Genomic DNA, 13,990 nt, shown 5'->3' with positions numbered 1-13,990 from the left:
TTTTTTTTTTTTTTTCTCAATTCAGTAAAACAGATATTGAATTGTTCAAAACCATGTATTTTATGCTGCACTGATTGCCATTTACATAATAATAAAAAAGAATAGCAAATTAACTTAAAATAAGCTATAATCTAACAGCACAATATCTCCCATGACTCTCAGACTGTGCGGACATTCACACATTTTCTGTTTATAACTTTTTTCATTTACTAGACTCAGCTTTTGTCCACCATATGTCCACTGTAGATTAACTATTCCCCTAGGTACAATTAAGGGCTTTCCATTTGTTGTAAGAAGACCTAAGTATGAAGGACGCAGCCAGAAAAAACATTTCTACCTAAACCAAAAACAGAAGCACATTCAGCCTGGACTATGGTTTATGCAGCATCTTTTTTATTAGATGTGTGTCTACATCACTAAATAAACTGTAGACAAGATCCATGGAAACAGCAAGAGATCTCTCAGCATTTCGTTTGTGTATTATTATAAAAATAGGATACATATACTGTTCTAACCTCTGTATTTAAACAGTTTATTTCTATTTCCATTTTCAATGACATCTTTAAAGATTTTTCTGAATTTAAACATAACTGTTAGCAAATGAGAACATACTATTTACTGGTACTTCTATCACACTAGCATTTGAGCTCCAACCACACTAACAATCTACCAGGTCTTTGAAACTGGTCTCAGTTCTTCATAGGTCTTAGCACACAAAAATCATGTGAGCAAATATATATGTATGTTTATATATATTTAAAAAAAAAAAAAAAAAAAAAAAAAACACCAAGGGAAGAGCAGATTCAAGATTAAGTATGGGACAGAGAGGAGGAAACCAAGTCATCCACACTGACTGAAGTAAGAAAGCATAGCATAAGAATAGTGTACTAACTGGACTAGTTCATAACTACTCCCACTTTCTTGTTATGATACCACACAATTAGAATGTTAAAATTGTTATTTCCAGCAAGCAGTTTACACAGTATCTAATCTGCCCTGGTTTAAGTGAGTACAAATTTGCTGAGCTTTGTACACCTGTTTCCACCAGGACTCCGTCTAACCATACAAATCTCAGATTTGGACAACTGGTGTAACTGCAGAATATCTTTATGAGTAAAACAAATACATGTTATTTAGCCTTGTCACACACTGTAGCACAAAACTGAGCAAGTTCCCTATTGGCCAACCGTATGTGCTGAATGTCTGAAAGTCATCTCAAGACAAGCAGAGTAGAAGATGATGACCATGATCATCAACTACCTTTTGAGCAGCACAACAGAACAGATTTCTCCTTTTTATTCTCCTTTTTTTGTCTATGTGCCTCCATCCCTAAAGAGCCACCACCAAAATCATGTACAGATGCACCAGCTGCAAGTCTTTTGTTTTAAACAGCTAGCTTAGCAGCTGCTGTGTTCACTGTGACTTCCCACTTAAGTGCTGACTTCGTGAAGGATTCTGAAAGAAGGGTACAATTTAAAGATGGGCTGATTTGTGACCAGATGCAACAGACATACTTATCACAAAAAATCTAAGCCAGAATGCAGTACATACATCCAGTTTCTTGGGACATATCCCATCAGCTGCTTTCCCTTCTCAGGCAATGGAATGCATCTAAGTACTATGGAACAGCAATAAACCTTCCACACCCACACTCCTTTTCCTTTTTTTTTTTTTTAATATGATTTTCTGTGAGCTTGGTAACAGAACCAAAACCTATGGCACATGTATCATAATATACTATACTTGTCCACATGGCAGTAGAACAGCAATAGACTACTTTGGACTGATGGTAGCCAGCTCCACTACTATTATGTCAAGCATGTTTATGATTATAATCTCCCAAGATAGATTCTTCCTCAGCAACAGAATTTTATCACTCTGAATCTTGAATGCTTCTGGATTGCTCCCATTCTTAAAGTAATATCTAACACATTCAGACACTAGGTTGGAAATATATTATTATGGTGAAAAAAAAGATCATTCTCATCTGTAATTTCTTCATTCATTAAAGTTTCTAGATAAAAATAATTTTATAAACGTTAACTGACAACTTCATAAAAATTAACTGACCACTGAAAAAAAGCCAAATATATGACTGTAATTTTCTATTAATCTTACAAGTTTGTCAAGACAAACATTCTATACATATTTTAAAACAGGGTAGCATTCTACATTTATTCAAATGAGTTGGTAAATTGACCGTAGCACAGGACAAGGTTTTCATTTTAAGGGAGTTTCTACATGTAAGTAGTTTACCTTCCAATCCCGTAAGTATGTGAGGGACCTGCTGTCAGGCATAGAGGAACTTCAGTTTAATCAGGTACAAGACTCTGAAGAACAGGGGTCTTTGCATTTGCTGTTCAACACTTGTCTTAATTAAAGGTGAAGAACCTAACAAGTGCAAGCCCACAGGAAACAAGAACAGAAAACAGCTGAGGGAGCTTGGGAGGAACAAGAGTGAATGTGTAATTCTAAACTTTAATACGCCAGAGTTTCATAAAGAATATTAATGAAGAAGTGTCCTGAGTACAAACGGGGAGACCAAGTGGCTGAGGCAGTAAGCAAGTCCAAACCCAGACTGGGTATGTCCTGTTACAAGTCACATTCTCATTAGCACAGAGTACTACACACTCAGAGGTATCAGGGCTGAAGAGTGTTTCTTTCTGAATTCAGATAAGATAGGTAAAAAGATTTTACATTGAGTAACAATGAGTTACAAGAGTACACTAAAACATAACCTTTAAACTTCACAATGTAATAACATATCACTTCCTGTTCAGAGATATCACTCCAAGATCAATTAATCATGGCTAAGACGAACAAACGGTCAACATTCTTAATTAGTGTTGATGCATTCTCCTCTGTGCCCTCATCTGTCATGAAGACTGTTTAAAAATCTGAGTTATTAGTCTTTATTGAGGAGTGGATCTGGTTAATATCTCTAGGGATAGAAATCATTCATCCACCCACTATACAATGGTACCTGATAATTCCTAGCCCCTACATAAGCTACAGATAACCTAAGACCATCTAGGTAACTATAAATCAAAGTGAGTGTAGCTCCCATGCAACCTGGGTTAATTTCTGTTTACAATATATCCACTGAAAATGTTGGTAGGACACTTGAGGAGTCTGCTTATAGATTAGTGCAAAGGAAAATATATAAAGTAGTAGTCAAGGTAGACAGGAAAAAAACGCATCAGTCATACATAACACCATGAAACCTCTCTACTTCACACTAATGACCAGAAGATCCATTGTGAATTACTGAACTTCAAATTAATACCAATTGTAAACAAAGTTTTTGAGCGCAAAAAATACACTTTATTCACTTAATAACTATAGATTAGTATGTAGGATACAATATAAAATCAAAGTATTTTACAGAAGCATATCTTAAAAGTTACTGCATTGAAGCTCAAAAGCATTCATTAATCTTTACAGTGAGGCTCAGACATTCATTTCTGGGCAAATTAAATGGGATAGAGCAACACAGAAATATGAACAGATTAATATACTTTATATCAAATAAAAATGAAATACAGTAAAGTTACAAAGAAAGTAACATTTAAGATTCTACAGCAACTGTAAATTTCAGGATTATGATCTCATGATTTACAATTAATACAAAAAAGAAATTTGACATTAAATTTTATAAATCTATTTGTCATTTACCAAATACACAAAATAGAGGAGTAGAGGACAGAGGATTAACTGCCAACCAGACACAGCTGCATGAAGCAGATCTGGCAAGATTCAATTTTCCTAAGATCTGACTGAAATTAGCTTTCTACTCCCTCTGATAGAAACTGTTGATGTAAAAAATGGGAAGAAGTGAAATACATATTAAAAAAAAGCACCCAGGAGGAAGATTAATAAAGTTAATAAAGTACTTATTAATTAATAAAGTACTGCTTTCACTGTATCTCTGAAGCTCATTTTCAGAATTGGGCAATGACAGTCCTTCATTTTAGCTAGTATGGAAGAGAAAAAAAAAAAAAACCACAAAAACCAAGGGCTAGATAAGGAGGTTTGGAGATCTGGAATTCAGATCTCAATTCACATTATTCTATGATTTTCAAATCAGGTTCTGATGGATGAGAGACTGAAGACCAAATAGAGCTTTGCATGTAGAAATTATCTTCCTGGTGTTCCATAAGTAAATCTTAATTGCTTACTCTCACAGCAGGATTTTCCAGTCAGTGAGGTTAATTATCATGCTTTCAATGGACATACAGTAGCTTAATGTACTCATTCTTTTAATCTAATGCAGTGGATAATAAAAATGGAAAAGTCAAATCTAGCACTGATCCATTTAAATCACAATTGAACATTTTCTGTGGTGTAATACTGAAGAAATTCCAAACAAACTTAACAGAGTGACTACAAATTACTGTAACAAAATAAACAAATCATTAAGGTTTATAGCCAGTTTAATAGCTAGTACACAATTACACAGCATATACTGCCATACTTCAGTAACCTCCTTTCAGTAACAAGATTATCCAAGGAAACTATTTCATCTGATAGAATTAGTGAACAATTTTCTGTATATCACTAGGAAGGAAAAAAAAAATTCTTTTTTTTTTCTCCAAGCTGTTTTTGTTTGTTTGTTTTTAACTCTAGTTATATTTCTTTTTCTTTTTTTTCCCCTTGAAGCATTACACCAGAAATCCCAGGTGTGTTCATCTCAAAATGGAAAAACACTGTCTGAGATAAATAGGCAAGTTGCAAATGAGAGCTTAAGCCCAAGCTACATATGCTCAGAAGAGCAGTACTAATTTAGGTCACTTTCAAAAAGGATGGTTTCAACCAGGCTTCCAGATTTTTTATCTAGGTATCTAAATGCTGGCCCAACATTTCAAATACCATGCAGTTATTTTCAATCATTCAATTTAGTAAAGCCTTTTATCAGAAAGAAACTTAAGTGTCAGTAATAACCCCCATTCGTAAAAAGAGGGGAAAAAAAAGAAAAAAAGGAAGACCCAGGGAACTGCAAGCAAGTCAGATTAACTCCATGCCCAGGAAGGTCACAGAGTAGATCCTCCTGGAAACTGTGCTAAGGCACGTGGAAAACAAGGATGTGACTGGTGCCTGCTCCTTGGGCACTTTACTGACAATGGCCTTGGCTCTGTACAACACTGCTCGTGGCAGCTACTATAAACATCAATGTGTAATCAACACTGTTGTTCTCCTAGAACCAAAACATAGCATCATAGCATTCTAAAGAAAACAATTCTGACCCAGCTGAAACTAATAAAAGGTCAAATAATGTCGGACAAATTTGGTGGCCTTCTACAATTGGGTTACAACAGGACAGGTAACAGAAGAGTAACTGACATCAGCTTTCTGGACTTGTTCAAAGGATTTGACACATCTGCAGGACACCTGAGTCCTGAAATTAGAGGTAAATGCATTTGAGGAATGGACCATTCAGCAGATACGAAATTGGGTAGATGGGCACACTCAAAGAGTTGCAGTCAACAGTTTGATATCCAGATGGAGACTGGTGATAAGCAGTGCTTCTTCGGGGCACTGTTTAGCATCTCTGTTGGCAAAACGGATTGTGGGATTGAGCTTACTCTCAGCAGGTGTGCAGATGACATGAAGTCGTGTGGTGTGCTCAATACACTGGAGGGATGGGATGCCATCCATAGGGACATTAATGTCTCAAGAGGTGGGCCTGGGTGAACCTCATGAATTTCAACGAGGCCAAGTGCATGATTCTGCATCCAGATCAAGGCACTTCCAAGCACAAACACAGGTTAGACAGAGAATGGACTGAAAGTGTTGGTGGATGACAAGTTCAACATGAGTCAGCAGTGAGATCTTGCATCCCAGAAGGCCAACTATATCCTGGATTGCATCTAAGTCTGTAATCCTTAACATAAGAAGGGCATGGACCTGACAGAACAAGTCCAGAGGAAAGCTGTAAAGATAATCAGAAGGCTGGGGCACCTCTCCCATCAAGCTGAAAGTGCTGCAGTTATTTAGCCTGGAGATGAGAAGACTCCAAGAGACCTTACTATGGTTTTCCAATACCTACAAGGGGCCTATAGGAAAGCGGGAGAGGGATTCTATGTCAGGGAGCATACTGATAGGACAAAGGTTTTAATCTAAAAGAGCATGGATTTAGATATTTGGAATAAACTCCTTACTCAGAGTGGTGAGGCAAGATTTGTACATACCATCCCTGGAAGCGTTCAAAGCTAGACTGGATTCACTTTTGGCAACCTGAGCTAGCAAATGGTGCTCCTGCTCACGGCAGAGGTTGGTGAAACTTCCCTGGTAGCTTCATCCTTTTGTAATATTATGCTTCTGTGTGATATTTATCCTCTTTCTGTACCCATCCAGTGCCTGATTATAACCACCTCTCACAGTCAATTAAAGTATTGAAGTGAAAACCTTCCTGGACATTCTTCTCCTATTATCAGTGTCATAAAAGCAATGCACTTCTAAAATTTAATTTTTTATCATACTGAAATAAAATTAAAGCAAAGGAATGACTTCTGCAAAAAGCATCTCCCACATGCCTTCTTTCAAGTGACATCAAGGAGCTCAATGCATGTAACAACAAGAAGCATCCTCAGGATCATATGAAAGCAACAGTTTGCTTTCTTTCTTTATATACAACTTCTGATGGAAAGGGAAATAGGTAGCAAGTACACTGCTCCTTCAGCTGCTGTTTTCTTAGACTGAAAACTCCTTCCCCAGTCTGCTTCACTTTGTTTCTGCAACTATTTTATGTTGCTCTTTTCTTTATTAGAACAACAGTGAGAGTGAATCAAGACCTCATATATGCCAATAAGGATGTTTATAGATTTCTTCTTGGAAATTAAGGAATTTGGAATCTAACTGGGGAACTAAGTAGGTGATGGTTGCATAAAGTCATATACTTTGGTAGGCAGAACATTATATCTTACACGATCAAAAAAAAGTTAAAAATAGTAATAATCCTAAAGAACAAAAGGTAATAAGCAACCTTGTGCAAAATCAGAAATAGCATGTAAAAGTCTAATAAACGACTTATAAACATCATGCCCAGCATGCTTACTTTAACAGATACCAGCGCTTAATTTACCAGTCTCTTGATATACAGAATCATGAAATACATCTGTTACCAGATCTAGGAATGTTTCCCAGTTCTCCATTCTAGAAGTATGCCATGATTATATTCTGAAGCCCTATCAAATTCAAACATGGATGAGAGATCTCTCCACTCCTGCATGCTGCTCTCCAAGAAAAGAAAACACAGGCAAAGAGATTGCAACACGTCCCTCAACCTAACTGCCCAGAACCTTGAGGTACACCCAAATATGTCATATGTATGCAATATTGCACAAGCCAGTACTTTTTTCAATTTACTAATGATATATGCCTTGTGACTTTTCTTCACTGGAGAGCAAATCCAGAGTGTTCCAATTAATATTTAAATATGAATAACTTACTTTTATTTCCAACCAAGGCCACAAGTGGCTGCATTTCTGATTCTTCAGTCACTTTTTTAACCACATTATACCAGTCCTCTAAGTTTTCAAAGCTGTGGCAGTTGGTAATATCATACACCAAAAGAATACCCTGAAGAAAAAATACATTTAAAACGTTACAAGTTGTAAAAATATTTTAATGTGGCAAAATCTAATTTATTATTATAGTAAAATAGAAAATTAATCACATTTTATCTTGTAAGGAATTAAACAAGAGTCAGTACAAGCTGATATAATAAACATGTGTTATCGCAGCATTTCTCCTGCATTACAAATGTTCTAAATTCAGACACTTGCTGATCTACAAAAGCTGAATAAAATGGCAATTCAGGAAGGTGCACAATGAGTTATACCAGAAACATGCCAAAATGCATATACATCATGAAAAAAAGGTTTTTTTTACAGATCATAGAATCATATAGCAAGGTAAAAATCACACTGGACAGTGACTTATTTCTGCAAATCTTAATTGTAGTTTAACTCTTCCCTCCTTGAAAAAAACCAACAAACATGCTCAATTACATATTCCTACATACTGCCCAACTTACTGCATCTCTGCCCTCTTTTGGGAAGAAAGGCCAGCTGCCTCCCTTAACTGCTGTAATGGCAATCTTTTTGCCTTTCAAAGAAATACTAAATATGTAGTCAAAAGTCAAGAAGGGGAGAGTGTCTCAAGTATTTCAGAGGCAGCGGACTAGGCTTCAAGTAATAAATACTCAAAATAAGCATTGTTGAGTGTCTTGTTCATAAAGAATAACGTTAGAATTGGATTTATTGTGCTTGTAGAGTTTACATCTGGAAAAAATCCCTGCAACTGCACATTGTCCCTCACATTCAATGTTCATTAATATTCTTAAAAAGAAAAAAAATCCACACAAAACTAGTTGGTTCAACGGTTCACTGTCAACAGAAAAGATTTTCCAAGCACAGCTTTTCTGAGGTTTGTCTGGGCTCAGGCTTTGCTTAACTGTTTCATTAGTACTACACAAGATGACAAAATACAGTGCAAGCATTAATTTCAAAGACTATAACAAACTAGCAAAGACTGCAGTAGTATTTGAGTAAAGTTTAGATTACAAGATGAGAAACAATCCAAAAATAATAGGATGCAGTTCAATAAGTACCATGACAAGTTCAAAGGAAACGATAATCAACAGCACAAGGATAGGAAACACCTGGCTTTCTAACAGGTTCTATAGAAAATGATCAAGGAGTTACAGTAGATCGTGGTTGAATCTGATTTTGTAGCCACAAAAGCAATTATCATATTGGCATGAAACATTCCAGGTGAAGTACCGCATCCAGCTTTGGGCACAACATCAAAAAAAGGGTAGGCTAGAAGATAAATTTAACAGCACCCAAAGTTTAGAAATCCTTACATCAGAAAATTTTTAAAAACGTAGAATGCTTTAACAAACTTTACATGGATGGATAAAAAGCATGACAACGAGGGTAAAAGTTTCAAGAGAAGATAACGAGTTCTTTTTATGTGCTTTCGTACACAGTTTGCAGATGACACTTAAACTGGGAGGATTAAGCTGATACGCTTAAGGGCCTGGCTAGCGTTCCACATGTAGGCAAGTTCAAGGAATGGGCAAACAAGAATCTTTCAACATTCAGCAAGGAGCGAAGTCCCACAGCTGGGGAGTAATAGATAATACAAGCTGGGAACTGACTGGGGAGCCAAACTGAAAATGACCTTCAGGTCTTGGTAAACAGCAAGCCAAATCAGAGTCGGCAATGATCCCTGGCAGAAAGGATGGCAAGCAGGATTCCAAGCTGCATTAACAGGAGCATAGCCACACGAACAAGAGATCAGACCATAACCAGTATTAGTCAGATCACATCCAGTTTTAGGCCCCATAAGACATTAATATATCACAGCAGTGGTCCACCAGGACAATCAGAGGCTGGAGCACTTGTCCTGTAAATGAAAAGCTGAAGGAACCAGACTTGTTCAGCATGAAGAAGAAAAGTCTGTGCAGCCTTCCCACATCCATGAGGAGGCTACTGAGGTAATAGATAGGTTCTTCATAGTAGCACATGGCAGGAATGTGAAACAGTGACTGTAAGTTTGAATGAGAGCTTCTGACTAGTTAAAGGAAAAGCTTCCTTCGTGCAGGTATGGCTTCAGAGGAGGGCAACAGATCCCACTGAGATTCCTTCAGTCCTCGTTTCCTTTCTCTGCAAATGAGCAAGTGAACACAGCACACTTCTTGCAACAGCAGTCAAGTCTGCAGCATCTTCAGCACTGAAGAATTAAGCATTTAATGTTGACTACCTCTGTTTCTACCAATTCTTCACAAAATGCTACACTGCTACAGGTGCTCTTGCCCTATATGTTCAGAAAAAAGAGCATTCATGGTGGACTTACCATGAAAGACATAATTGAATGAAGTTTGGAACTAGAGCTCACCTGATTTCCCTTTATTTTGCCCCCTTCTCTGAAATAAAGCACTGCCATGAAAGCATTTTTGTTTCTCAACCATTCTCTTTTTGAACCTTGTCAATACTTGTTATAATTGGCAAATACAACATCTCAGACTCAGGGAAAACCGCAGCGCACCATCCAAGTCATAAAGAATACTTCCTGCCTAGATTTATGCCACAAAAGCACTCTCTAAGCAGCTTAATATGTTGTGAATAAGGACCAGGCATAACACCACAGCTAAAATCTCTCATTTTTCCTTTTAGCTGAAGATAGAAACTCCATCATTGCTTTCACAAAAGAAATACATTTTCCACAAGCTTACACTATCTACTCATTCTGTACTCTATATACTGTAAAACCTGCTATTTCCCTATTATGCATGAGGAACTGAAGTGGAAAATTAACACTGGCTTTTTTTTTTTTTTTTTTTATATATAACTCAAATAAGTAGCACATTCCCTGCCATGAAAAAGGTTCAAAACAGGGCATATTGTTCTCCATATGAACAGTATGTTAAATTCTCTCATCTGAAGGGATGGCACGAGTAGACCGTGCTTGCACAATTGCAGTTTAATAATAGAGCCATTTTGCTTATATGAGTACAAAATCACAGAATGGCCAGGGTTGGAAGGGACATCAAGGATCATGAAGCTCCAACCCCCCTGCCACAGGCAGGGCCACCAACCTCCCCATTCAATACTAAACCAGGCTGCCCAAGGCCCCATCCAGCCTGGCCTTGAACACCTCCAGGGACGGGGCATCCACAGCCTCTCAGGGCAGCCTGTTCCAGCACCTCACCACTCTCTCTGTAAAGAATTTCCCCCTGGCATCCAACCTAAATCTCCCCTCCCTCAACTTAAAACCATTTCTCCTGCTGTTATCAACCCTTTCAAAGAGTTGACTCCCTTCTTGTTTATAGGCTCCCTTTAGGTACTGAAAGGCTGCAATGAGGTCACCCCACAGCCTTCTCTTCTCCAGGCTGAACAAGCCCAGCTCCCTCAGCCTGTCTTCATAGGAGAGGTGCTCCAGTCCCCTGATCATCTTTGTGGCCCTCCTCTGGACCCTCTCCAACAGCTCCCTGTCTTTTTCGGACTGGCACTCCACACTTGCACAGTGTGCTCAATAGACAATACATAAGATTACTGAAAAATAATACATATGAACATATGAAAAATACATTGTCCACACTTGGACAACAGCTCATATGTACAATACATACGAGTACTTTCTGTTTCAGAATTATAGGATATATTTAAAAAATAAGCCACTGGAAACTGAGAATATTGCAGAAATGATTTCCTGGTCTCTAGATAAGGTAGAGTCTGAAGTACTCTTTCTTCTGTTAACAAACCAATTTATGAGGTAGTGCACGCCAGCTCTTAAGGATACTTTAAACTGGATATGTGGACAGGGACAGCAATTATAGCTTAGAGATGGGATCATTTCTGAAATATTTACCATGCATACAACAACAGTACTGTTATAGAACAGAACTGCAATTATGGAAGTATTGTAACAATATTCAACCAGTCAATAAACTCATACCAGACAATCAACACTTAAAAGATGTCAAGTTCATTTTAGAATTTGTCAAAATAAAAGAAATCAACAGAAAACAGTAACTACAAAAATTGCTTTGCTCTTCAGGATTCTCTTCAGCCACCCTCCTTCTACAATAGATTTCAGTATGATTTTTTTCTTTTTTTCTTTTTATTAAATACTTATGAAACATTAAAGCAAATTTTTAGTATGCTCCCTTAAAGTAAAGCTTAATTTTAGCAGAGTAGCAATACCTTGCAAATCTGCAGAAATACTATTTTTACAGGACAAAAAAGGTTCACAATGTACTCATAATTAACCACTGTTGTCTTCAATGATATTGAGAATATGGTTACTTACATATATATGACTGAGTTGCAACAATATAATGAAATACCACTGTTTACCAGCTCAGCTGTGGTAACTAACAATCTGACTTCTCTTGGCCTCTCTCAATTTTGAGATAAACATGCTTTAATTGTTGCTGACAAAAAAATTGTTTCTTAGGAACTTTCATTTATAAAGATCAAAGTCTTCTCTCCAGCCTGTAGAAGTCTTCTGATTCAACAGCGAAATTCAACTACCACAAAAGGATGCAGAAACTGTACTGTTTTAGATCCATAGGGAGAAAAAAAAAAAAAAAAAAAGAAAAAAAAATGGAAAAAGCAAGTGTGGTAAGACAGCAAGTAAACTGCAATTTTGCCAGCTTCATCCACGCAAGAAGATTAAGCAGATGCTCATCATCAAATCTGGCATTCTTACTTTAAAAGATGACAAGGAGATGAGGGACATCCGTCAAAAATGGAACCATGGCTTAACTATACAAGCTATCCTGTAAAATTGATTTGGTTCTAATCAGAAAACTCCCAGTAACTTCTGCATACTCCCCCTGGTGTCCTGATCATGTTTCAACTGAAGTGAAGTGAATGATTTCAGCTGGGGTATATTCTCAAAAATTCCACCTACAGCTAGTCTATTATTTTTTAGGTAGGTCTACCACATAGTTGAATTTCTGAGCAAAAAAGCCAAGAAATTCAGCCATTTGTGATTTCTGAGTCTCATCATCCAGATGAGCAACAACATTAATCATGCTACAGCCATCTGCAACTACTGTACCAAAGCATGATGCACACTGGAGGCATGTCACATGCTATTCTACACACATACTTCAAGTTGGAATGATTCACACTTGCAAAATACATGCAATTTCTAGACAATTTCTACACATTTTCTAGAGTACATCCAATCTGTCTCCTTTATGTTTATGTACACTGTTTGCATTTCAAAAACAAGATGTTGAAAATCCCAGTCGCACCACAAAAGCCATCCAGGTATAACACATCAAAGGTACACATGCTTCTTTTATAGAAGTCTGCCAGAATTTCTCCAATATTTAAAAAGTTTTCTTGTACTGGGGAATCCAAAACTGAACACAGTGCTCCAATGCAGCCACAAAAATGTCAAAGAACAGGATAATCACTTTGTTTGACTTGCTTCCTCTGACCTCTCCCCTCCTCTCAACACCCACCCCCCCTCCAAGAACTCCACTTTCAAAGATTTTTCACAGAATAACTGAGGATGGAGGGGACATCTGGATCTCATCTAGTCCAATACAACATCACCTGTGCAGAACTGTGTCCAGATGACTTTTGAGCATCTCCACAGAGGGAGACTCCAGTCTCTTTTGAGCAGCCTGCGCCAGATCATGGTTAATCCCAGTAAAAATGGTGTTCCTTGATGTTCAGACAGTACTGTGCTTCAGTTTGTGACTATTGCCTATCATTGGGCACCAATAAAAGGAGTCTGGCTATGCCTTCTTAGCCCACTCACTTCAGATATTTATATACATTGGCAAGCCTTTTCTTGTCCAGACTGAATAGCCTCAGCTCTCTCAACCTTCCCTCGTATGTGAGATGCTCCAATCCATTAAACAGCCCAGTGGCTCTTCGCTGGTCACTCTCCAGTTGATTCCCAACTTTTACTGCTGCACAACATTATTCTGTCCTGGGTGGAGGACTCTGCCTTCTCTGAACCTCATTTCTGCAGGTCCGCTCCTGCTATCTGTTACGGTCTCTCTCAAGATCAGCTCTCACATTCAGCAAATCGACCCCCAGTTTGAGGGGGGTCAGCAAAACTACTCCCCAGTTTGAGAAACTTACAATGTTTCATTCCATTGATTAATAAAATACATGAAATAGTATCAACCTCTAAGGAAATCAATTTATAAGCAGATAACAGAAAGGTATCAAGCTACGGAACACTTCCAGCTGTCTGTATGTTTCACAAGTCACCTTTTGGTCTGTCCATTCAACCTACTTCTCCGTTGTTGGTGGGCTTTTTTCTGTGTATTAACACCAGGAGAAATTACTTTAAATCTTGCTGAAGTCAAACTAAACAACATCTACTGCTACCCTTTTTGCAGAGTGCCACAGAAGGCAATTGAGCCGGTTGGGCCTAATTTAATCTTGCTAATTCCATGCTAGCTCCTCCCAGTTAGTTTCTTGCTGCTTTGCTGTCTATTTACATAATATTT

At 37.6% G+C, this 13,990-nt stretch overlaps 1 protein-coding gene across 6 annotated transcripts in view; it reads right to left on the bottom strand.

The window, feature by feature from the left end:
• The window catches only part of RAB28 (RAB28, member RAS oncogene family), a 61,521-nt gene that overhangs the window by 33,868 nt on the left and 13,663 nt on the right, over positions 1–13,990 (bottom strand). For all 6 annotated transcript variants that reach the window (XR_006179012.1, XM_042871899.1, XM_042871901.1 and 3 more), the window contains exon 4: positions 7,449–7,578. Coding sequence is in view for 5 of the 6 variants with exons in the window: in XM_042871899.1 (XP_042727833.1) it covers positions 7,449–7,578 (130 nt within the window). In the remaining variant the exon portion in view is untranslated. The remainder of the gene's footprint in view (positions 1–7,448; positions 7,579–13,990) is intronic.

This window comes from Lagopus leucura, unplaced genomic scaffold (assembly GCF_019238085.1).
Source record: "Lagopus leucura isolate 7727_CA_CO unplaced genomic scaffold, USGS_WTPT01 Super-Scaffold_100004, whole genome shotgun sequence".
Classification (NCBI taxonomy): domain Eukaryota; kingdom Metazoa; phylum Chordata; class Aves; order Galliformes; family Phasianidae; genus Lagopus; species Lagopus leucura.
Note: the sequence above shows the minus strand (reverse complement) of the source record. Positions and strands in the feature narration are given on the sequence as shown.